This window comes from Leptonychotes weddellii, chromosome 1, assembly GCF_054177405.1.
Source record: "Leptonychotes weddellii isolate Sample4059 chromosome 1, ASM5417740v2, whole genome shotgun sequence".
NCBI lineage: Eukaryota > Metazoa > Chordata > Mammalia > Carnivora > Phocidae > Leptonychotes > Leptonychotes weddellii.
This window is the reverse complement of record NC_138369.1, coordinates 30789136-30814435: the sequence shown is the minus strand read 5'-3', so window position 1 is coordinate 30814435 and position 25300 is coordinate 30789136. Positions and strand designations below refer to the sequence as shown.

At 33.0% G+C, this 25300-nt stretch overlaps 1 protein-coding gene across 1 annotated transcript in view; it reads left to right on the top strand.

Annotated features, from left to right (window-relative positions):
• The window catches only part of TMF1 (TATA element modulatory factor 1), a 31309-nt gene extending 7261 nt beyond the window's left edge, over positions 1–24048 (top strand). Inside the window, exons 4-17 of the mRNA XM_006736315.3 lie at positions 576–702; positions 2925–3030; positions 8483–8625; positions 8872–9038; positions 9324–9480; positions 13027–13119; positions 13837–13993; positions 17168–17360; positions 18139–18208; positions 18435–18527; positions 19391–19492; positions 19780–19932; positions 21088–21213; positions 22168–24048. Of these exons, the coding sequence (XP_006736378.2) occupies positions 576–702; positions 2925–3030; positions 8483–8625; positions 8872–9038; positions 9324–9480; positions 13027–13119; positions 13837–13993; positions 17168–17360; positions 18139–18208; positions 18435–18527; positions 19391–19492; positions 19780–19932; positions 21088–21213; positions 22168–22311 (1831 nt within the window). The 3' untranslated portion in view covers positions 22312–24048. The remainder of the gene's footprint in view (positions 1–575; positions 703–2924; positions 3031–8482; positions 8626–8871; positions 9039–9323; positions 9481–13026; positions 13120–13836; positions 13994–17167; positions 17361–18138; positions 18209–18434; positions 18528–19390; positions 19493–19779; positions 19933–21087; positions 21214–22167) is intronic.
• The last annotated feature ends 1252 nt before the right edge of the window (positions 24049–25300 follow it).

The following is a 25300-nucleotide window of genomic DNA, read 5'->3' as shown; positions in this document are numbered from 1 at the left end:
TAAAATGTGTATTTAAAGAAAACTATGATATTTAAAAAGACACTGAATATTTGTTTGCTTTAAGGAGGTGATTAGTAAAATAGATTGAAAAATGAAAAATTTTGTTTACCATTATCTTACTTTTACACATCAAATATTGGTGACATTTTCATTTTCTTTCTTTTTTTTTTTTTTAAGATTTTATTTATTTATTTGACAGAGAGAGAGACAGCGAGAGAGGGAACACAAGCAAGGGGAGTGGGAGAAGGAGAAGCAGGCTTCCCGCAGAGCAGGGAGACCGATGCGGGGCTCGATCCCAGGACCCTGGGATCATGACCTGAGCCGAAGGCAGACGCTTAACGACTGAGCCACCCAGGCGCCCTGACATTTTCATTTTCTAATGGGTTTTCATTTAGGTGCTTTAAAATAAATTAAGCAGGTAATTTTTCTCTTAAAAGTTAACAGGCCTAAAACTAAACTGTTTTAGTAAGGTATATGTTGAAGACAATGTTATTTTCCTTTTGCAAACTGCACTCATCTTGTTACCTTAGGAATATGTAAACAAGTATCTCTGTCTCTGTTGTTTTTTAATTTAGTGAAATGTTTAGAGTGAAAGAAGAAAGCAGCAGCATTTCTTCTTTGAAAGATGAATTTACTCAAAGAATTGCAGAAGCAGAAAAGAAAGTTCAGCTAGCCTGCAAAGAGAGAGATGCTGCTAAAAAGGTAATGAAAGTTAAAAATAATATTAATTAAATTCTATACAGACATGGATTTTTGAGGGATGCATTCATAATATTTTGGTATGGAAAAAAAGAAGTAAGATTAAAGGATACCATATAGTATATTAACACTTAAATTGTAGATTTTTTAGTATCTTTAGACTTACAGATTTTTGATACTAGAAGAATCTAATCTAGTATTTGTATAATTTATCTATAAGTCCTTGCAAGATAACATAGCTAGGATCATTAGAATAATTTTTGTAAATGATAATTTCATTAAAATAAATAACAATTAAATCTAAAAGGCACTGTGTAAATTAAAAAAATATATCCTTACTCTCATTTGTTACTGTCTAACCATTTCAAACATATATGTTCTTCTTCAAGTCAAAGTAATTTTAAAATAAAAAAATTGTAAGGGTTAGTGACTCTTGTGAGGCATAATATTGATTTATTCTAATACAGGATTTCTCCTCAGCACTATTCACATTTTGGGCTGGATAATTTTATGTTGTATGAGACTTTTCTGTGCATTGTAGGGTGTTTACCAGCATCCAGGCCTGTACCTACAAGACACCAGTGTCACCCTCACCTCCTCCTCTCCCAGTGCACGTCCATCACCCCCTTCCATGAGTTAAGATAATTGAAAATGTTGGCAGACTTTGCCAAATGTCCTCTTGAGAGCATAGTCACTCTTGGTTGGGAACCATTGTTCTAATTCTTAAAATTTGTAGCAGTTGGCTATTTCAGAAGTTGGTAACCAGCTAAGGTTAGTAATTATTTCTTCTATCCCAACTGTTAGTAATAACTTTTCTCATCATTTGCCCTTCTCAGTTAAGTTGCTTTCCTTCTTCTTGACCAGTGTTAATATTTATATTTTTTTCTTTGTATACTCTTACAGAAGAGAAATAAGTCATAGACTTCCTTCTGCTTAGGTTGCTTTAATTAGCTAGCTCATTTCAGATACTGACAAAAACCTGAGACTACGTAACCAACTTATCTCTTCTTGTCCCTATAGTATTCCATCTAGACCAGTCTAATTGAGAAATTAGATTTTAAGTAATGCTTGTTTCCTGTAACGTACTTTGAATTGTAGATCTAAAATAGACCCAAACCATTGACTATAGGTGGGAAAAGCTTGGGCCCTAAGTTTTAACAGATTTTTTGTGTACTGATATATATAAACCCCCTACTTAGGATCTGTAGGAAATTCAAGGTGAATTGAATTACCTTAAGTAAAGAGTTTGCTTATCTAATGATGGAAAACAGATAATGTCAACACCTATGTAGTACTAGGCAGAATAAAATAAGTTACAGATAAAGATGAATAAGCGTTTGGAATGGTATCACAGAGGATGAATTCTGACCAGGGGAATTGAGGAAAGTTTCATGGAAGGCAGGATAGTCTTATTGGGCCTTAATGGATGAATCAAATTTTGACAGCTGGAAAATGCACAGCTGTGTTGTGGATGGTACAGAGCATGGGCTTTGTGGACTCATAAACTTGGTTTCAAATTAAACTCTGCCACTTAGTAGCTCTCTGACCTTCAAACTTTATTCAGTCTTGCTGTGTCTTAGTTTTCTTATTTGTGTAGTTGAATAAAGGACCTCCTTCATAGGATTGTTGTGAGGATAAAATGATAATAGATACAAAGCATGGTTTAATACCTAATGCTAGTTGTTTTTAGCTGTTGTTTGGTTTCAGGTCATTGCTTAAAACCTAATTTTAAATCATAGAACACTTTTCACATCTCCATTTGTGGTTTTAAGAGATAAACTGTCTTGACATGTTCTTGCTGAATCTCTGCTTTATTAAAGTAAATTGAACCTTATATAATTATGTTTTCCCTCATTTTACAATGCACTAGCAAGTGCAAGTTTTAGATGAGGAAAAGAAATACAGTGAAAAATGGAGACATATGTTGTTCTAAATATAATGTTTAACCTGAAAATATGTGTATAGAGATATTGAAAGTTAACTTATTCTTATTTGCATTTCCATATTAAAACCTGTTTATATCTGAATTCAGGTTTTCTATGTTGTTTCAAAGCTGTTTACATAGTTAACTGAGGTAATAAACTCAATTTAACAGAATAAAACTTACAGAACTTTATCGAGAATTTCATTATTGATGACTTCTTTGAATATGGAAAAAATCGAAAAATATGCCGAGAGTGAAAGTAATTCTTTATGGTATTCACATTCCTTTTTTTTTTTATTAGGAAATTAAAAGTATAAAGGAAGAACTTGCTACTAGATTAAATAGTAGTGAGACTTCAGACCTTTTGAAAGAGAAAGAAGAGCAGATCCGAGGGTTAATGGAAGAAGGTGCGTAAAGTATTTAGTTAACTATGAAAAATACCATGACAGGAGAAATGCTTGCCACATGATTAGCTGCTACTTCCCAATAAAAAATAATTGGAAGCAAGAAAGATTTGTGCTTAAACCTCAGAAATGATAGGTGACAATTTATGGAAGAAGGGGGAGCAATATGTATAGAGGCAGAGATGCATGTATGTAGCCTTTTGTTTCTAGGGAGGTAAAAAAAAAAATAACTTGCCGGAAAATAAATGTTTGTGCTTTCATAAAAAAGCTTTTTAACAGGTTTTTAGAGCCTGTCATGTAACCCAAGATATTTGAAGGTTATAATCCTGGAATTTATATAGTATCTGAATCTCTAGCGTGGGTACTATGTGGTATCATCATATTGTTTGGTCGACTGATAGTGAACTTTTCATTATATTCTTGTTTTAATTTTTCAGTTATTTAGCCCTCTATGAAAAAGACTTAAAATTAGCAAGATTATAGAAATTAAATATCCTTCATGAGATAAATTATAAATAGACACTGGATTAATTTCTTTATGTATTATCATAGGAGAGAAGGTAGTTTTGGAAAAGGTGATTAAATGAATTTTTCTTTTCCTCTTAATTAAGGTTTTTCTAGTTCTAAGAATAACACTACTTGCAGAAATTTTTTAAGTTTTAGGAGGTGTAGGAAGAAAAAAAGAATCATAATCCGGTTTTATAAGGAACTATCAATTTCTTATAGTTCTTTTTTAATGTTTTTAATACATTGTTAAGCATAATTAAGGTCATGTATTTAATCTGTAATCTTTTACATTTTCGTAATTCTTTTACATTTCCCTATGCTATTAAATGCTTTGCTAGCATTATTAATGGCTGTATTAAAGTCCATTATATGGCTATATATACCGTAATTTATTTTACTGTTTTCCTAATGTTGTACATTTATTTCTAAAATGTTAATATTACAAATAGTGGTGGGATGAGCATCTCAAATCATTGAACTAAAGAGAATTTCCAGAGTAAGTGTTTGAAAAGAATTGGAAATAATCACTGTATTTGAAAAAGTTAGTTTTACCCAATCTTTCTTTTTCATTTATTCAGCTAATATTTAACAGTTAAGTGTGTCAGATATTATGTTTGATACAGTAATACATATGACACACTCCCTGTCTTTTAGGAACTTACAGTTTAATGAGAGGGAAATATAAGTACACAGATAATTATAAAGCACAGTCTAAGCACTGCAATAGAAGAATGAAGGGAGGGGCGCCTGGGTGGCTCAGTCGGTTAAGCGACTGCCTTCGGCTCAGGTCATGATCCTGGAGTCCCGGGATCGAGTCCCGCATCGGGCTCCCTGCTCAGCGGGGAGTCTGCTTCTCCCTCTGACCCTCCTCCCTCTCATGGTCTCTGTCTCTCATTCTCTCTCACAAATAAATAAATAATAAAATCTTTAAAAAAAGAAGAATGAAGGGAGAATTGATAAAACACATAATCATTATCTCAAGACATGTTGAGGTCATGAACTGCCTGTGTTACAACACTAGAAACTGAGGAGAAGACCGTGTGCATGGTTTCATAATTAAAAAAAATATTTAAAATATTTATATCAAGTGTCACTATTTTGGTATTTATTAATTTAGGTAGGAGGTGGGTTGATGTTCTCTTTTGCTTAATGAACTTCTTTATACTGAAAATAGAATGATTTCATATGGGATTATTTACTTACTGCTCTGTATCCCCCAGAAGTATTTTTTTAAAAGATTTTATTGATTTATTAGAGAGAGGGCACACAAGTGGGGGCGGGGAGAAGAAGGAGAGAGACACAGACTCCTCCGCTGAGCGGGAAGCCCCATGTGGGGCGTGATGCGGGGCTCCATTCCAGGACCCTGAGATCATGACCAGAGCCAAAGGCAGATGGTTAACTGACTAAGCCACCCACGTGCCTCTCCCCTAGAAATATTTTTAAATTCACAGCTGAAAATCTGAAAGACTAACAGCTGAAAGTACACTACAATGAATAGCTGATTACTTTATTACCTCGCTTCATCAGTTATTAACATCTAGGCACACCTGCTTCATATCTTTTTGCACACACATGCACTTACCTTTTGCCAAACCATTTGAATGTAGGTGACAGAAATAACATTCCACTCCTAAATTCTTTTTTTCCAGCTTTATTGAGGTATAATTGAGTAATAAAAATTGTAGATATTTTTTAATACACATATACATTGTGAAATGATTACCACAGTCAACTAATTAATATATCAATCACCTCATGTAGTTAACATCTTTTTATGTGATGAGAACACCCAAGATCAATTCTCTTAGCAAATTTCAAGTGTATAATATAGTATTATTAACTGTAGTCACCATTCTGTACATTAGATCTGCAGAACTTATTCACCTGCATAACTGAAACTTAGTACCCTTTGACCAGTATCTCCACATTTCCCCCATCCCTGGTAACGAGCATTCTACTCTCTGCTTTTGTGAGCTAAACTTTTTTATATTCCACATATAAGTAAGATCATGCAGTATCTGGGTCTGGCTTATTTCAGCCTCCAGTTTCATCCACATTATCACAAATGGCAGGGTTTTCTTCTTTTTCAAGGCTAAATAATATTACTTTATATACACACATGCCGCTTTTTTATTTTTTAGAATATTTAATGAATTGGGAAAATACTTATAATTTTAGATACCAAAACAAGTTACACATTTGTATATACTTTTATTCAAGTATAATTACATACAATGTTATATTAGTTTCAGGTGTACAACATAGTGATTCAACAATTCTGTACATTACTCAGTGCTCACCATAAATACAATCACCATCTGTCACTATGTAACATTACTACGATATTATTGACTATATTCACTATACTGTAATTTTTATTTCTCTGACTTATTTTATAACTAAAAGTTTGTACCTCTTAATCCCTTTCACCTATTTCAGTCCTCCACCCCGACTTCCCCTTTGGCCACCACCATGTTTTTTTTCTCTTTTTGAGTGTTTCCTGTTTGCTTGTTTGTTTAGGTTTTTTTTGTTTTGTTTTAGATTCTGCATATAAGTGAAATCATATGGTATGATCCTTTTAATGTATTGTTAAATTCAGTTTGCTAATATTTTGTTGAGGATTTTTACATCTATGTTCATCAGGGATATTGGCTTATAGGTTTAGTTTTGTGTTGTGTGGCTTTGGTTTTGGTATCAGAATAATGCTGGCCTCATAGAATAAATTTGAAGAATAGATATTAATTCTTCTTTAAATGGTACAACTTACCTGTGAAGACCTCCTGGTCTTTTGAGAGGAGTCTTTTGATTACCAATTCAGTTTTGTTACTAGCAATTGGCCTGTTCAAATTTGCTTGTTCTTTCTGATTCAGTTTTGGGAGATTTTATGTTTCTAGGAATTTTTTTTTTCTAGGTTGTCCAGTTTGTTGGCATATGTAATCTTCATAGTATTCTCTTATAATTCTTTGTATTTCTGTGCACAACACATTGTCTTTCTTTATCCATTGATGGACACTTAGGTTGGTTCCGTAACTTGGTATTGTGAATAATGCTGTGGAGTGCACATATCTCTGAGATACTGATTTTATTTCCTTTGGATATATATCTAGAAGTGGAATTGTTGCATCATATAGTAGTTCTATTTTTAATTTTTTGAGTAATTTCCAAGTTGTTTTCCAAAGTGTCTGTACCAATTTATATTCTTGCCAATAGTATACCAAGGTTCCTTTTTCTCCACATCCTTGCCAGGTCTTACGATTTGTCTTGTTGATAATAGGTATCCTAATAGGTGTGAGGTGTAGTTTTAATTTGCATTTCCCTAATGATTAGTGATGTTGCGCACCTTTTCATATACCTGGTGGCCATTCACATGTCTTCTTTTGAGAAAAGTCTGTTCATGTTTTTTGCCCATTTCTTAATTGGCTTATTTGTTTTTTGCTGTTGAGTTGTATGGGTTCTTTGTATATTTTGGATATTAATCCCCTATCAGAAGTATGGCTTGCAAATATTTTTCTCCATTCTGCAGACTTATCTCTTCAGTCTATCGATTGTTTGCTTTGCTGTGCAGTATTTTTTTAGTTTGATGCAATCCCAGTTGTCTATTTTTGCTTTTGTAGCTTATGCTTTTGGGATCATACCCAAAAAAATCATTGCCACAACCAGTGTCAGAAGGTTTTTTCCCTGTGTTTTCTCCTAGTAATTTTACAGTTTCAGGTATGTTAAGTCTTAAGTCTATTTTGAGTTGACTTTTGTATTTGGTGTGTGATAGTGTCCAGTTTCATTCTGCATATGATTGTCCAGTTTTCCCATCACTATTTATTGATGAGACTGTTCTTTCCCCATTATGTGTTCTTGGCATCTTTGTTGAAGATTAGTTGGCTGTAAATTCATTTCTGAATTTTGTGTGGATTTTCTAAGCTCTCTATTTTGTTCCACTGGTCTGTATGTTTTTATGCCGGTACCATACTGTTTGGATTACTATAGCTTTATAACATGTTTTAAAATTAGAAAATGTGATACTTTCAGTTTTGTTCTTGCTAAGGATTGCTTTGGCTGTTTGAGGTCTTCTGTGGTTCCACATGAATTTTAGGATTTCTTAAAATTTTTGTGAAATATGTCATTGGAATTTTGATAGATATTGCAGTGAATCTGTAGTCCACTCCTAAATTCCTAAGTCTCCATCTCCCAATAGCAAGTACACTTTGCTTCACAAGCACAACATCATAATCATACCTAAGAAAATCAGTATTAATTCAGAAGTGTACTCCAGCATATATTTCATTATTTATCTCCATGGTCTCTAAAAATGACTTTTATACCTGGTCATTTGTCCTGCCCCAAGATCTAGTCAAAGTTTGTATATTGCATTTGACCATTATGTCCTTTTAGTCTTCTACCGATCTAGGATAGCTCTCTCTTAATGACATTGAAGACTTTGTAGAGTCCAGGCCAATTGTCCTACATATTCCCCATGTTCAGGAGTTTATCCATTTCTTCATGATTAGATTCAGATAAAATTTCTAGTGAGAAATATCATTGCTGATACTGTGTACCCACCTCTCCCTTATATCAGTAAATGCATAATATACCACAATTGGTGATGTCAAAACAATGTTTCGTTAAGGTGGTGACAGCCAGATTTCTCCATTGTAAGAGCACATTTTTCTCTTCATAAGCCATAAGTAATATGTGGGAATGATTTTTTTAAGGTGTAAATATCCTATTGTCTACTATCCTTCCACCTAGTAATTTTAGCATTCATTGATGGTTTTTGTCCAAATCAGTTTAACATTCGTGGTTACAGTTCTGTGATTTTAAAAATATTCTATCATTTTATGTCACTGGTTAGATAAAACATTCAATCCAGATTCTTAAGGAATCATTGTTTGAATTTATTTATTTATTTATTTATTTATTTATTTATTTATTTATTTATTTTTGCCATTGCCAGGAGAAAAACTTTCAAAACAGCAGCTGCATAATTCTAACATTATTAAGAAATTAAGAGCTAAAGACAAAGAAAATGAAAATATTATTGCAAAGCTGAACAAAAAAGTTAAAGACCTAGAAGAAGATTTGCAACATTTAAAACAGGTGAATGTTAACCATTCTCTAGATATATATATTGTTATCACTTCCTATATGAACAACTGGCTGTGGTTTATAAGACATTTAGAATAATTTATCAGGGTATATCATGTGGGAAGAATTTATCAAGCAATTTAATAAATGAGTGTTAAGATTTTTCTTCATTATTGTAACATATAAGATTCCTGGAATACAGTTATTTACCATGGTGTTATTTATTGAAAAATACTTTTGTCTGTTTTTATAATATAGGTCCTTGATGGCAAAGAAGAAGTTGAGAAACAGCATAGAGAAAGCATTAAAAAACTAAATTCTGTGGTGGAACGCCAAGAGAAGGATCTTGGCCGACTTCAGGTAGATATGGATGAACTTGAAGAAAAGAACCGAAGTATTCAGGCTGCTCTGGATAGTGCATACAAGTAAGAAAATGAACAAATATGCAACCCATTTAAAATTATCAGAATGGGATGTTGAAAAAATACTTTTTCTGTTATCTAATCACTAACAATATTTATAAACTTAGCTATATATGAACTTGTAACTGGTCAAAGCAAGTTCACAAAAGTTGTTACCGTAGTCAATGTTTATTATGTGGTGAACTCTCCCTCATTGTGTAACTCTTATGGAAATCTACATGCAAACTTTACTAACTTGGCCATGTAATTAACTATTTTAAATAGAAATTATCAATCTAATTTTTTAAGAGAACTTACTGATCTCCACAAAGCCAATGCTGCAAAGGATAGTGAAGCACAGGAAGCTGCTCTAAGTCGTGAAATGAAAGCTAAAGAAGAGCTTTCTGCAGCACTAGAGAAGGCCCAAGAAGAAGCCCGTCAGCAGCAAGAAACATTAGCAATTCAAGTAAGCAATAGATAATGAGTTACATTAGTCTTTAAAAACTTTATGCTTTTGCAAATTAAAGATTACATTAGTTATTTGAATCAAACTTTATATATTGGTACATGTGTTAAATTTCCTTTCTAAACTTATTGGACACTTTTCCAAGAGTACTTGATTGTGCCAATCTTAATCGTGTGTTTTTTGAACTTTGTTAAAGTGATGCTTACATTGTACTGTATTGCTTATTTTTTGTGACTTTCAGACTTATTTAATAATACTATGAAAGGCAAAGACTGTTACTGCACATATGCAGATAAATACTAAACATTGCTTATAATTTTAGGAGAATCTATATAAGTCCTGAGCTTATTCATAACATCTGTGGGAGTCCATGTAGTTCAGATAGAGGAGGAAAACTGAAATTTGTCAGGCTTTTTCTTATAAAATCATCAGTTGATTGATATTTGGGGTTATTTTCACTTTTTGATTATTATGATTAATGCTGCTATACACATTCATTTGCAAGTTTTTGTGTGAATGTTTAAGTTCTTCTAGATATGTATATACTCTCAGATCAGTACAGTAACCCTATATGTAATTTTTTGAGGACCTGCCAAACTTTCCCATAGCAATTGCACCATTTTACATTCCCATCAGCAATATATGACGGTCTGCATCTTGCCAGTATTTTTTTGTTATGTCTTTTTTTTTTCATTATAGCCCTTTTAGTGGGTGTGAAGTGGTATCTGATTGTGGTGTCCTTGTTTACATTTCCTTAATGACTAATGATGTTGAGCATCTTTTTATGTGCTTACTGGCCATATGTATTTTTTTTTTAAGATTTATTTATTTGAGGCGGTGTGTTGGGAGAGGGGGAGAATCTCCAGCAGACTCCCCACTGAGCAAAGAGCCCAGTGTGGGGCTCGAGCCCAATGTGGGGCTTGACCCCATGACTCTGAGGTCATGACCTGAGCAGAAATCAAGAGTTGGACACTTAACTGACTGAGCCACCCAGGCGCCCCTGGCTGTATATATCTTATTGCAGTTTCCTTGGAGAAATTTATTCGAATACTCAAATCCTTTGTCCATTTTTAAATTGGGCCTTTTAAAAACTGTTCAGTTGTGAGAGTTCTTTATGTATTCTGCACATTAGGTCCTCATCAGATGTAGGATTTGCAAATATTTTTTCCCATTTTTTAGGTTGTCTTTCATTTTCTTGACAATGGCCTTTGATGTACAAGTTTTTTAATTCTGATGAAGTCCAACTTATTTATTTATTTTTTGCTGCCTATGCTTTGGGTGTCATGTTTAAGACCCCATTGCTTAATCCAAGGTCTTGCAGGTTTTCATCTGTTTTCCTTCTAAGAATTTTATAGTCTTTAACTCTCACATTTAGGTTTTTTGCACATGGATATCCAGCTGTCCCAGTACCATTTGTTGAAAAGACTGTTCTTTCCTCATTTACCCCAGTGCAGATTTGATTTAATTTTACACAAATATGTAAAACATTGACATGGTTCCAAAGTGAGAGCTACATAACAATATATTAAGACAACATTTGCTTCCAACTTAGCTCATCCCCATCCCCTTTCTTTGCCTGTAAGTAACCATTTTATTAGTGTTTGGTTTATTTTTTCAGTGTTTCTATTTGTAAATGCAAGAAAATATATAAATCTATACACTTACTTATATACCTCTGCACATATATATACAGATACATTTATACCCATTTTTTTTTTAAAGATTTTATTTATTTATTTGACAGAGAGAGAGCAAGAGAGGGAACACAAGCAGGGGGAGTAGGAGAGGGAGAAGCAGGCTTCCCGCCAAGCAGGGAGCCCGATGCGGGGCTCGATCCCAGGACCCTGGGATCATGACTTGAGCTGAAGGCAGACGCTTAATGACTGAGCCACCCAGGCGCCCCATTTATACCCATTTTTTTTTGTATCTCCTTCATCGTTCTTACTTAACCAACTGAGCCACCCAGGCGCCCATCGTTCTTACTTAAATATAATTTAGTATTATACCATCTTACAGTTCACCTTCTTTAAATATTCTGGTGATCATTCATTCCATAATAGAACTTAGAGCTTTTTACAGAATTTCTTTTTACAGTTTGTAATACTTCACTGTTACTATTTATACTGTTGTTATATTGTTATTATACCATTGTTAATTCAGTCATTTCTTACTGATGGATATTTGGGTTGTTTCCAGTATTTTGTCATTATAAAACACACCATGTCCATGTACCCCTTGTGTTTCTGACCACCGGGTTGGATAAAATCTTAATATTTTCAATTTAAAAATACGCTAGAATAATAATAAAAATTGGGGGAGTGGGAGAGCATATGGGGCTACCGTTTATAAATCATCACCTTTTAGGGACACCTGGGTGGCTCAGTGGGTTAAGCATCCAACTCTTGGCTTCGCCTTAGGTCATGATCTCATGGTTGTGGGATCAAGCCCCACATAAGGCTTTGCGCTCTGTGCCGAGTCTCTTTGGGATTTTCTCTCCCTCTCCTTCTGCCCCTCCCCACTTGTGCGCGCTGTCTCTTTTTCTCTCTCTCTCAAATAAATAAAATCTTTAAAAGAGAAAAATCATCACCTTTTATAAATAATGTCAATTTTGGGTATTAACTTCTTGTCCTCATCTCTGTGTATGTATTTTTAAATAATTGGTATCATATATGTTATAGTTTTCTCATTTAAGATTAAATTATAAATTTTTACATATTCTTTACATCCATCATAATTATTTTTAAAGATTTATTTATTTTATGAGAGAGGGAGAGCATGCATACACAAGTGAGGGAGGGGCGGAGGGAGAGGGAGAGAAGCAGACCCCCTGCTGAGTGCCCAACACGGGGCTGATCTCCCAACCCTGAGATCACAACCCAGAGCTGAAATCAAGAGTCAGACGTTCAACTGACTGAGCCACCCAGGTGCCCCACATTCATCATAATTTTTAATGAGCATATTCGTGTTGTATAAAGATTTGCAAAAATAGATTACTACTGATGGATATTTAGAATATTTGTTTTGTCTTTTTTTGCTAACAGTATTGGGAGTATCTTTGTATGTTTAGATCTGTTTCTACTGAGTAAATTCTCAATACGAGGATGACCAGGTGAAAGAGGGTGAAAAGTTTTATGATTATTTAAACATGTTGCCATAATGTTTTACAAAAAGACTATAGCATTTACATTTGCAGCTGTGTGTGAGTATAGCAGCTAGCTTTTATAGCTATCACATTCTGCCTTACGTTGCAAACATTTATAGATGCATTGTCTCTCCTTCTATATTGTATGGCAGTGGCTGTGCCTGTTTATATGCCTTTTTTGGGGGGGGGCGCTAACAATGCTTTTCTAAGTATATATATTTATCAAGTATACATACAGTTTAGAATTGCTTGATGAATGGGATATGTTATAATATGTAAAAGCTCATTGGATAGTGTAAGTAATATACATAAACAGTAAGTCAGCATAATACAGTATGTAGTTAGGAAGTTGTAAGTAATGTTTTGATGTTGTTTGTGATAGTGTATTGGTTCCCCTCATACAGGTTGGGGACCTTAGGCTGGCACTGCAACGTGCAGAACAAGCAGCTGCCAGAAAAGAGGATTATTTACGCCATGAGATCGGTGAACTCCAACAGGTACTGTCACAGTTTTCCTAAACACAAATCAAAGATATGTTTTCCTAGAAATAAAAAAGTCATTTAGTGGAGATAATGTTCATGGAATTGAGAGGATTACTACCATACTTTATCATTTGCTATGTTTTTGTGGCTTATATGAATAAAACCAGAGTGGACACCTTAAAAATGAACATAAGAAGCCTTAATTTTGTTTAATAGAAAATAATTTTATCATGATAGATTTATTTTGTGTCAGTATTGTTTTTTTCATTCGTTACAGCTAGTTTATTAGTATCAGTCTTTGATTACTGTGGGGCAAATAATCAGTACCAGTTTTTATACCACTACTCAGTTAATTTTCAGTCAGTGAACATGCATGGGAAAATGGAGAGAAAATGCAACTCAGATTGATCTTTCTGTTTTTGTAAATACTTAGAAATATTTGGATGATGAGGCAACTGCTGGGAGGTTTAAATTATAGTCTTTTTTTACCTTAAGGTAATCAAAAGCTATCTTTATATTAGAAAAGCTTTGTAAAGAAGTAGTTATTTAGATACTGATGCATTCTAACTCTAACTTAAGGATTGAATAATTAGAAAATAATGTAATTAAAAACAAATAATTTTATCTTGGTGAAATAATATTTTCCAGAAATCTTTCATAAAGTTTGTTTGCTAGTATTTTTAGAGTTTTCATTGCCATTAATGGTAGTGACTTAAGAATTTCATGATTCAGAGACTCCAGGAAGCAGAGAATCGAAACCAAGAGTTGAGTCAGAGTGTTTCATCAACAACAAGACCATTGCTTCGACAGATAGAAAATTTGCAAGCAACTCTAGGGTCCCAGACATCATCGTGGGAGAAGTTAGAGAAGAATCTTTCTGATAGACTTGGTAACTGCTTTAGTTCTTAAGCTCAATGCAAAAGCCCTTTCCTCTTATTTATAGAATTAGAATAATGGTATGAAATTGAAATTCACTTGATTTGATAGTTATACTTTATGTCTAACTTGTAGAGTTTTACCTCTTCTCCTTTTTTACTTTTGTTTTCTAATATCCTAATTGACTCAAACCATTTGTTTTCCCTTACAGTGTGTCCAATACTGTCCCATATACTTCCATGTCATCCTTCCATATTTACAGACCACTGCACTCATTTTTTTCCTTGTCTTTTGCTACATTTGACCCCTTTCTAGCTTGTCTGCAATAATATAGGAGATAGAGATTAGATATGATTCTAGTCCTTGGTAGAATTCCAGGAGCCAGAGATAGGTCTAAGAAGGATCCTGATCAAACTCTACCAGACAGATTCTGTGGAGTCTTAAGATTCTTCTGTATAGAAATGCTTCAGGTTGTCTTTATGTGCTGTTATTAAGAAAATAATTATTCCAAGATGTTTATGCAAGCACAGATAAGTAGCGCACACACACACATATATACATATATATATATATGCTGTATAAGTAGCATATATTTATATATCTATATACACACACACACATATATACACACACACATATATTAGATATCCCAGAAGCTGGCTAATTCATGAAAAATTCATGTGTCCTTTCTATGCCTAAAACTAACTGTAACTTGAGAGACACCATGATAAAAGCAGTGATAAAAGCAGGCCTGAATGGGTGTTCCTATAAATCATGAGGGGTAGACTAGATTAGTGGTTTTCAAACAGTATTCAGTGGATCCCTTAGATGTCTTAGGACTAGCTGTCATGGTGAGAGGGCAGCTCTATAATTAAGGTGCTTGATATATCCCAGGCTGCTTTAATGAAAGTAGTGCGTCCTTTTTGATCTTGTGTTATTTTTTGAGTTCCATGGGAGATTATGTCTGGAAAAAGATTCATCTGCTTAAAAAATCACTGAACTAGATGAACCTTTATATATTATTTAATTTATAGGTATAAATTTTAGGTCTGTCATTTGTTATTAAGACCCATTTGCTATGAAAATGAGACATCTGAAAATGACAGCTTCTGAAATGAATATTTTTTTAGCAGTAAATGAAAACTAGAAGCTGTTATTCTTGTGGTTTTTAAACTGGACTTTATATCCTCTCAGTGATATGTGGTATTGTGCTCGAATATAAGCAGAGCCATGGGACACACATACCAAATAATGCTTTTAATAGGAGTGTAAATACATTATATAACAATATAAAGTAAAAAAATAGAGATAGTATTAGGTCTACTTTGGTGGGGAAAAAATAAATCTCAGAGTTGTATCTACTAATCTTTTTTTAACTGAAATTTTTTGAGATAATTGTAGATTTACATGCAGTTATAAGAAATAATACAGGTGGTCCCTTGCATGCTTTACCCAATATCCCCAAATGTTAACACTGCAAAATTATAATATATCATGACCCAAGGTATTGACACTGATACAATGTATTAGTTTTTTTCAGATTTCCCCAGTTTTACAGGTACTTAACGTGTGTGTGTGTGTGTCTGTATTAAGTTCTGCACAATTTTATCATTTGTGTAGGTTCATGTACCCACTCAAGATGTTTAACGGTTCCAACACCACAAAGATCCTTTATGTTGTCCTTTTGGAACCTCAGTTTATCACCCTTGTGGCCCTCCTTTTGTGTCCTAAATCTTGGCAACCACTAATCTGTCCTCCATCTAAAATTATGGAATTTCAAATGTTATATAAATAGAATCATATACTGTGTGACAATTTGGGATTCGCTTTTTCTCTCGCAGCATAATTCTCTGGAGGTTCATCTAAGTTATTGTGTGTATCAGTGATTTAGTCTTTTCATTAAGCTGAGTGTGTTTCCATGGTATGTGCATACCACATTTTCTTTAACCATCTACCTGATGAATGATATATGGGCTCATTCTAGATTTTTTCCATACAGATAAAACTGCTGTGAACATTCTTGTACAGGTTTTAGTGTAAACATGTTTTCATTTCTCTGGCTAAATGTCTAAGTATGCAGTTGCTCGGTTGTGTGGGTAGTTGTATGTTGAGTTTTTTTAGGAAAACGCCAAACTGTTTTTCCGAAGTGGCTATAGGTATGACAGTAATCTAGTTTCTCTACATCCTTGCCGGCATTTTGTGTTGTGTCTATTTTTTCTTTTAGTCAATCAGACAGACATGTAGTGATATCTTACTGTGATTTTCATTTGTATTTCCCTAATGACTAATGTTGCACATCATTTCATGTGCTTATTTTCTGTTTGTATATCCTCTTCAGTGAAATACCTTTTCATGTCTTCTTTTTTTTAAAGATTTTATTTATTTATTTGAGAGAGAGAGAGAGCACCAGCAGGGAGGAGGGGCAGAGGGAGGGGAGAAGCAGGCTCACTGCTGAGTCGGGAGGCCAACTTGGGCTTGATCCCTGAGCCGAAGGCAGATGCTTAACTGAGCCACCCGGGTGCCCCACCTTTTCATGTCTTTTGCTCATTTTCTAATTGGATTCTCTTTATTTTCACTGATAAGTTTTGAGATTTCTTTATATATTCTAGACACCGGATAATGCGGTTTGCATTTTTTCCCTCCAAGTCTGTAGCTTGTCTTTTTATCCTGCTCACAAAAGCAAAAGTTTAAAATTTTGAAGAAGTCCAATTTATCAGTTTTTCTTTTTATGGCTTTGCTTTGGTGTCAAACCTAAGTACTCTTTGCCTGTCCCTAGATCCTGAAGATTTCTATGTTTTGTTTTGTTTTTTTTCTAAAAATTTTATAGTTTTGTTTTGCACTTAAGTTTATGATCCATTTTGAGTTAATTTTCATATATGGTATAAATTTAGTTTGATTTTTTTTTTTTTTGGCCTGTGGATATCAATTGCTCCAGCACCATTTGTCGATCCATTATCCTTTTAATATATGTCTCCACATTCAAATTAAAATATTTTAGGAAGAAAATAATAAAGCAGATATAAGTTAAGATTTGTTCTTTTGTCTATGTAGGCAATCCTGCCTTAGGCAATAAGCAGTTCCAGAGTTCAGTGTGGCTACTTGAATCATTAACCATTTGAAGTCAGAATATACTTGATATCTTGGCCTTTTGGGTATATGTGATTTTTCTTTTTTATCCTACGATCAGGTGAATCCCAGACTTTGTTGGCAGCAGCAGTTGAAAGAGAACGTGCAGCTACAGAAGAACTCCTTGCCAACAAAATTCAAATGTCCTCCATGGAGTCACAGAATTCACTCTTAAGACAGGAAAACAGTAGATTTCAGGCCCAGTTAGAATCAGAGAAAAATAAGCTAAGAAAACTTGAGGATGAAAATAATAGGTGAGCATGTTTTTTGAGTGTTATTCTTGGTAGTTTTGTGACATCTTAAAGCATTTTAAAAAGAGATGTTACAGTGTTTAAAGTCAGAGTCATTAGTAATAGGATATTATAGCGGGATGGTTTTGGGATTCATTGAACTTTAACATAGGCTCGTGAAATTGTGTGGCATCTTCTATATGTATTTGCATTTTCTAGGGAAAGGATTCATTACTTTAGTCAGGTTTTTTAAAGGAATCTGTAACTACAAAATAGTTTGGAGACTACTCATTGGAGTTATTTTTATATTTTTATATTTTGCAAGGGTCTTAGCAGTGTTCCAATCTTTCTAAATAAATGTCTGGGTTCTTTGGAACTACAAGCAATAAAATTCATCTATCTGAAATTGTATTAAGGCTGTGATTAGTGTGGTTTTACTCCCTGAGTTCTTCCTTAGAAATTTTAGTGTAAAAAAAAAATGGTCAAGTAAAAATGATTTATGAAGTAAAATACCTGAACCTCTACAGATATTTTCATAGGACTCCCTAACAAGCTTTTGCAGAATCTGAATCTATTCCAGAATGGTGGTATTCAAATTCTTTTTAGAAAGTCTCTTTTTAAATTAAATCCTAGCTCAGAGCAGCAATGTAATAAAAAGCACAAAAGTAGTAGCTTGGCTTCTGAGTGTAAAACCCCTGTCATCTGGAAAATACATTTGGAAAATCAAGCTGGTAGTAGAAATATCTATTAAAGAGTTAATAAAGTAGTGAGTTTTCAATAGTGTGTACTGTCATCTTTGTAGGTACCAGGTTGAATTAGAAAACCTAAAAGATGAATATGTAAGAACGCTTGAAGAGACAAGGAAAGAAAAGGTATTTACCAGTGTTCGCTTGCCTCTTCGGTCTTCCACTAGAGAATGGCTGGGGATGGTAGCCAACTAATGAGATGCCACGGTGAAGTGGGTGATGTGACTACTTTCGGAAGTTGGTCCTTAGTAGTAAAACAAAGAGGAATATATACTTTATGTTCCTGACTTTGGAATGGACTTAGAAGGATAATTTAGTACAGAAATTATCTAACTGTACCTCTCTCCATTAGACACTACTGAATAGTCAGTTAGAAATGGAGAAAATGAAAGTTGAACAGGAAAGGAAGAAAGCCATTTTCACCCAAGAAGCAATAAAAGAAAAGGTATTGAATTTTGGATTTTGTTTTGTTTTTGGTGTAACCAGTTAGTAGCTGTTGTGATTAATCATTGTTATGTAATTTTAGCTATACCTTATAAATATCATTTCTTATGTCTAGAATCAATAGAGGGACAGATTCTAGTATCGTAATCAGTATCCTGTCAGAGTGGTTCCAAAGTAATTTGAGTTTATCCAAAGAGATCTGTGATTTCTAGGATTTGAATGATAGAATCTGTTGCCCATTTTTAAATGAATTTAGTTTCAGTGAAAGACCACAAAATTCCCTGTAGGCACCTTGGGAATAAAACTGGTTTATTCACTTTATTTCTGGTTAAGGAAGGTAATTTTTCTGAAGTGAGTTTCCTGTATTTGAAGGATTGGAGTATACTTGGTAGTTAGCATGTTATATTAAAACTGCCTGTATGTACATGGAAATTACCTTTTGAATTTATTTGGAATTTTAAAAATATATATTAAAAATAAAATGGATAAGCTGGAAACTTGATGGTATAGAAAACTCATTAGTAATCTTATTCTAAAGAATTAGGTTTAATTGGTGATATGTTGTATAATATATAATAATATGAAGAAGTTAGTTCATATACTTGTTAGAACAAAAACATTCTCATTCCATTAAAAATAAATTATGTTGTAATATAAATGGGTCCTGGGATGATTTGACCAAGTCTGTCTACAATTTTAAATTACTATTGTGCCTTTAATAAGACTTCAGAAATCCTATCTCTAACATCTTATGAGGAAATGAGAATGAGTCTTTGTTGTCATTTGTCCTAGAAAAGTTTCTTGCTTTTTTTATTTACCATTTTAGTCATTAATGTGACCTGAATGTTTTTTTCACTCCTTAAGGAACAGAAGCCATTTTCTGTTTCTAGCACTCCCACCATGTCACGTTCGAGTTCAATAAGTGGAGTTGATATGGCAGGGCTACAAACATCTTTTCTGTCTCAGGTGATATTTTTTTTCTTACATGTGCCTAGTTGTTAAACTCAATGATGATAAAGGAAATATGCAGGTAGCATTTTGGCTGTCAGCAATGACCTTGCCATTCCATAGGCAATTCATCTGTATATTCGTGAAGGAGTGCTAATTGCACTGAGGAAATAGAGATGATTTTCTACCCTTGAGAAAGTCACGGACATTTTGAGGCAAGAATTAGCAGAACTGTTTTGTTTGAACCTTATCATGGAATTCAGTTTATAATAACTGAATAACTGTATATGGTTTGTTTAATATAGGATGAGCCTCATGATCACTCATTTGGACCAATGTCTGTATCAGCAAATGGAAACAATCTTTATGATGCTGTGAGAATGGGAGCAGGATCCAGCATTATTGAAAATCTACAGTCTCAGCTAAAGCTAAGGGAAGGAGAGATTACTCATTTACAGGTATTGGAAAAATTAAATGTGCTACAGAAGTAAATGAAATTTTGGGACCCAATAAGTAGCACCCTATATCTCTACCTCACTTCTGAGCAAATTGAGAAATAAAGTAAAATAGTGGCATGTGAAGTTTAAAATATATCACATATATTAATGATAAAGACTAGTTGGAGAAAATAGCCAAAGAAGAGAGCCAAATGAGCCTGCTAACTGACTGCCAGAATTAGGGTGACTTATCTACCCCATCACAGCAAATGCGGTGCCAGAGTTGGGCCTTCCTATGTGTTGTAGCCTGCCAGCTAAGACTTTTAAGCATCTAAGAGCAGAGAACTCCTGGCAGGCACCTTTTCCCAAACATTAAAAAAAGGGAAGTTGCTGATCTGAACAGTCATTTTATTCTTCTCAGATTTACCACTTAGGTAAGTCACTCCCCCTTGTGAGGAAGGAGTGAAAGAGATTAGAGAGATTAGAACTAGAACATCCTGCATGTGAGAGGAAGCATCATGAATAGGGAGGCAGCACTCTCCCATCTTACCTTGCCTTTTAAAAACTTAATGTGGTAAGATGTTAAAACATTTTACCTATTTTCATTGTTGCACTTGATACACTCAGAGGTAAATCTTTCCTTTTAATCTTACTATATAATTTTAGTTAGTTGAAATATTACTCTATTAAAGAACAAGCATTTGAATTGGAAAATAAGATCAGAATAATCTTTGTATGTGTTATGTTCATGTAGCCCAGAGTGCTGTACTTGAGGGCCTAGATTAACTTCTTGGGTAGTGATGATAGATTCTGTCGATATGACCTGCACAGCTGGGGCTGCATTAAACTATATTTTTATTTCTCTGAATTTCTGTAGTAATTTAGAATGACTGAAATACATGCTGTTTCTCTAGAGAAAAATATAGGGCTGCATATTTCTAACAGATGATTGGATTTTCTTTAGTTCTTTTTCTTTCATAGTAAGCCCTGTAAGCAGTAACCTCTGAGGAGAGCAGAAACTCTTGTTTTTGCCACTGTTTCCTTAAGAAAGAGTTAGCTCATGGCTGTATGTTGACATACTATTTCTCCAAAAATAATATTGAATATATTTATATTAGTAGAAGTATTAAACAAGATATACTTTGATTTAAATTACTTTCCGGTAATGTTTCTCAGCTAGAAATTGGCAACCTAGAAAAAACACGCGCAATAATGGCTGAAGAGCTAGTTAAATTAACAAATCAAAATGATGAACTCGAAGAGAAAGTAAAGGAGATACCCAAACTTCGAACTCAGCTAAGAGTAAGTATTCTTCCTTTAAGGATGAGTCCAAGGGGGCACCTGGGTGGCTTAGTTGGTTAGGCGGCTGACTCTTAATTTCAGCTCAGGTCATGATCTCAGGATCATGGGATCGAGCTCCTTGTCGGGCTCCATGTCAGGCTTCACACTCAGCAGGAAGTCTGTTTCAGGATTCTCTCCCTTTGGCTCTCCCCGTTGCTCGCACACATGCGCGCGCTCTCTTTCTTTCTCTCTAAAATGAATAAATCCTTAAAAAAAAGAGGAGGATGAGTCCAAGGTATTTTTATCCAGTTACATTAAATTCCATATTGTTAGTTTACATAAAATGTATAAGTTTTATGATTTCTTTGAAAACAGTATTAATATTTCAATAAAGAAGTTTCAAGAATCTTCTTCTTGTCACATTACACAAAGTATTTTTCATAACATGTCATTCCCCAAATAGGAAAATAACTGGATTTTATTTGACCAAGGCTCATTTATAATACTGTTCTTTTACATGATCTTGTTAGTATTTTGTTCATTGATGTTATATGTATCATCACAATTTGCGTATTTGGTATTAGGAGTCCTTGTTAAGCCGTATATGAGAATATATTTTCTTTCAACTTTTTTTATGGGGTAAATGCCAGGTAATACTTAAACCACAATGTACCAGAGAGAGTAAAATTTGATCACATGTGTTTAAATTAATGGGAAAAGAGACAGATTAAGCTTTATATAGGGAGAATTGTAGATTAGTGGAGAGATAAAATAAAATTGATAACCATCTGGCTTGGGTTTTTTGTTGTTGTTTTTTTTAATTCCTTTACTTGGCTATTTATTCCAGCAGATTGGAATATCATTTTAATTTTTATAAGAGATTACTAGGTACTTACTGTTGACTCATTTATAATATAAATATATTAAAGATGTTTTGTGGAGTTATTTTAAAAATTATGAACACATGTTTTGTAGGATTTGGATCAAAGATACAACACTATTCTGCAGATGTATGGAGAAAAAGCAGAAGAGGCAGAAGAACTTCGATTAGATCTTGAAGATGTAAAAAATATGTATAAGACTCAAATAGATGAACTTTTAAGACAAAGGCTCAGTTAACTTCTGAAAATTACATTCCTATCAAACTGAATGTAAACATTTAATATCTAAATGTAGACTTCCAATAAATTCTTTTATAGAAATAGAAAGTGGAATTTACTGTAGAGTTCAAAAACTAAAAAAAAATTGTTTTATAGTATATAGTAATACTTGCAGTTAAATTATTTTGTGCAATATTTGAACTTTATTTTTGAAACTATTCTTTAAAGATTTATTTTTTAAAGCATCAGTGGTTTTTTTGTTTTTGTTTTGTTTTTTTTTGTCTTGAATATCAGCACAGAGATTACTTTTCCTCGTATCAATATGGTTAGGGAAGGAGAGTAGTGTTCATATGTTGTATTGTAAATATATAATTAATTGTATCTAATTTATATGTGTTTGTATATATTAAGGACATTTAAAGAGTGATATTAACATATTGAAACTTTGAAATCTTTCACATTTCAACATATCTAATTGCTACTTCATGAACATGGACATTAAGTGTTCTAGTAAAAAAAATTATTAAACCTGCAGTTACTAAATTTTGAACTAATTTTTTTCTTTTAAAGTAGAAGTCACACTGACAACTGTCTGAAGTTTAAAGGGTGAATGATTTAAACTTTAAAATTTTTGTGGTCTGAGAATTTCTGTCACCTGGACTCTACAATAAAGTCTGTACAAATTTTGGTACCTCTCTAGTGAAAGCTGTAGCTATTCAGTTAGTTATATAGGCATGATTGGATAGTGGAAAATTTTACTTAAAATGATTTTGTGATGATATCAGTGACATTTGAGTGATTTTGAAGAGGTATTGTTTTACTATCCTTAAAATGAATCGAAAGTGATTAAAATAATACCATCATTTTCACTTAAAAACTAATTGTTCACATTTTGTAAAGCCTTATTTTTTGGCACATTAAAAATCAATGTTTGATATTACAGAATATTCATAACAATGTAGAGAAATTATCGGAGTTAATTTAAATTTGGCATTCTGTAATTCTGTATAATTTATCATTTTATTTTTTCTCAGAACTTTACACAAAAAATAATGTGGAATAGCTTTAAAAAAATAGCTGTGCTTTCTTCCAAGTGTTATTTTGTTTAAAAGTTAACCAGGCCTTGTTTTAGATTTGTGAAATATTTTGATACATTTTATTACTAGAAGTCATTTAGCTGACTTTACTTGCAAATAAAAACTCTCAATTTTTAGTTGACTTTTAAACACTAGAACTTTGGAGTATAACTACAAGCAAGCCATGTTGAAGAATTTGGAATGCTTTTCAGGGCAATTCAAGTGACCTCATTTTTGTTCTTTTTTATTCCTGACAGTATTTCTGTCATTGGATCTCTGATTTGTAGCACTAATAAATACTCTTTCAGTGTGAACCAAATTCATAAAATTAATTTTCTATATTTTAGTGGTAAAAAGCAGTGTAATAGCTTTTTGTCAGCTTGGACTTTTTGGGGGGGGATTTTTTTTTTTTTTTAATATTCAGGGGCTGACAAGGAATGACAAGACTGATAGCAATAAGAAATGTATAAAATTAGAAAATATAGGAAACTTAAGTTGCAAAATTGTCATTGAAACTAGAAGTTCAGGAATTATGAAATTATTCTTTTAAAATATCCATTAGCGAGAAAATAAAACCTTCAGTTGTGGAGAAAAGATTCCTATACCTTTCAATTTCATAATATTAAACATTCTCTTTTCTTAATTCTTATTAACATTAATAAAATCAGTTCAACTTAAAATTTTAAAGTGTCTTTAATTTATTTAACTTAAAAATGATAAGCAATTATTTAGGGCTCTGGCTGTATATTATTACCATATGTTCTTTATGCAAAAATTAATAATGGATATTCACATACATTTTATTATACACTTGGATCTCTCAGTACATTTATAAGTTGAGAAGGTGTAGTGAATAAGTTTCTTGAAAAACACTTAAGTGGCAGAATACCTTGAAATTTTGGTTGCTATATTTTACTGTTGGTCATTAAAACTTCTCTATCCATATTTTATAAAATAATGTTAATATTTTAATGGTTAAGAGAATAGTTTGCAATCAGATGTTTCTCTTGAAAAGAAAATAGATACTAAAAATCATAACAATTTCAGAAATATGTAAAAGAGGTATGAACCTTGTTGATACGTAGACAACTGAGCACAGACTGTAGGTGTTTTTCCAACTCTTGGGAAGCCAGATTGAGACTACCAATTTCTTTCTTTTTCATTGACTCTGTTGAGAAGTTTCAGTTGTGTACTGTTTAACAAATGGGAATGTATTGAATGTATCTATATTGTGATTTAAGACATTCTAAATATGGATAATTTCTGACCTAGGGAAACATGAGTTTCTGTAGTTAAGCAAGTAAAAATTTTTTTCTCATGATTCCTCAATTGGCATTTGATAAATAAATTGAAAATTTTATTCAGATGCTTATTAAAAGTATATGATTTGTAGTATTTAGAAAAAAGCCACAAGAGAAAAGAGAAAATGACTATACTTTATCTTGTTTTACTACTATTTGTCTGGTATGTGTACATTTTCTCCTAGTGTATCATAATTTTTTATTTCCCTTTAAAATTCTAATTTTCCCTATTCCATTCAGTTTTACACTATAATTTTAATTTCATATTTTGTAAAGGGCTAAAGTATGATTTCAACTACAGATTGATAAAATATTTTAATTCTAAATGAAAGGTAATATAAATAAGCATGGATCTGATTTGAATAAAGATTTTAAAATAGTATTAATGTATTTCACTGTTACCATAATTTAGACTGGCCAGTACCAATGAATGAAGGTAGTATCATTTTATGAAGATAACAGGACTTGTATAACTTTGGAATTCATAAATGAGGATAAGCCCAAATTTTCTGAGTTATATTATGAAGAGTGTTATTAGTATTAGACATAGTTTTTCCAATGAAGATATGTTTTTGGAAAACAATTCTGAGAATTTACTTATTGCAACTAAATTACTGTAAGGATGATTTGT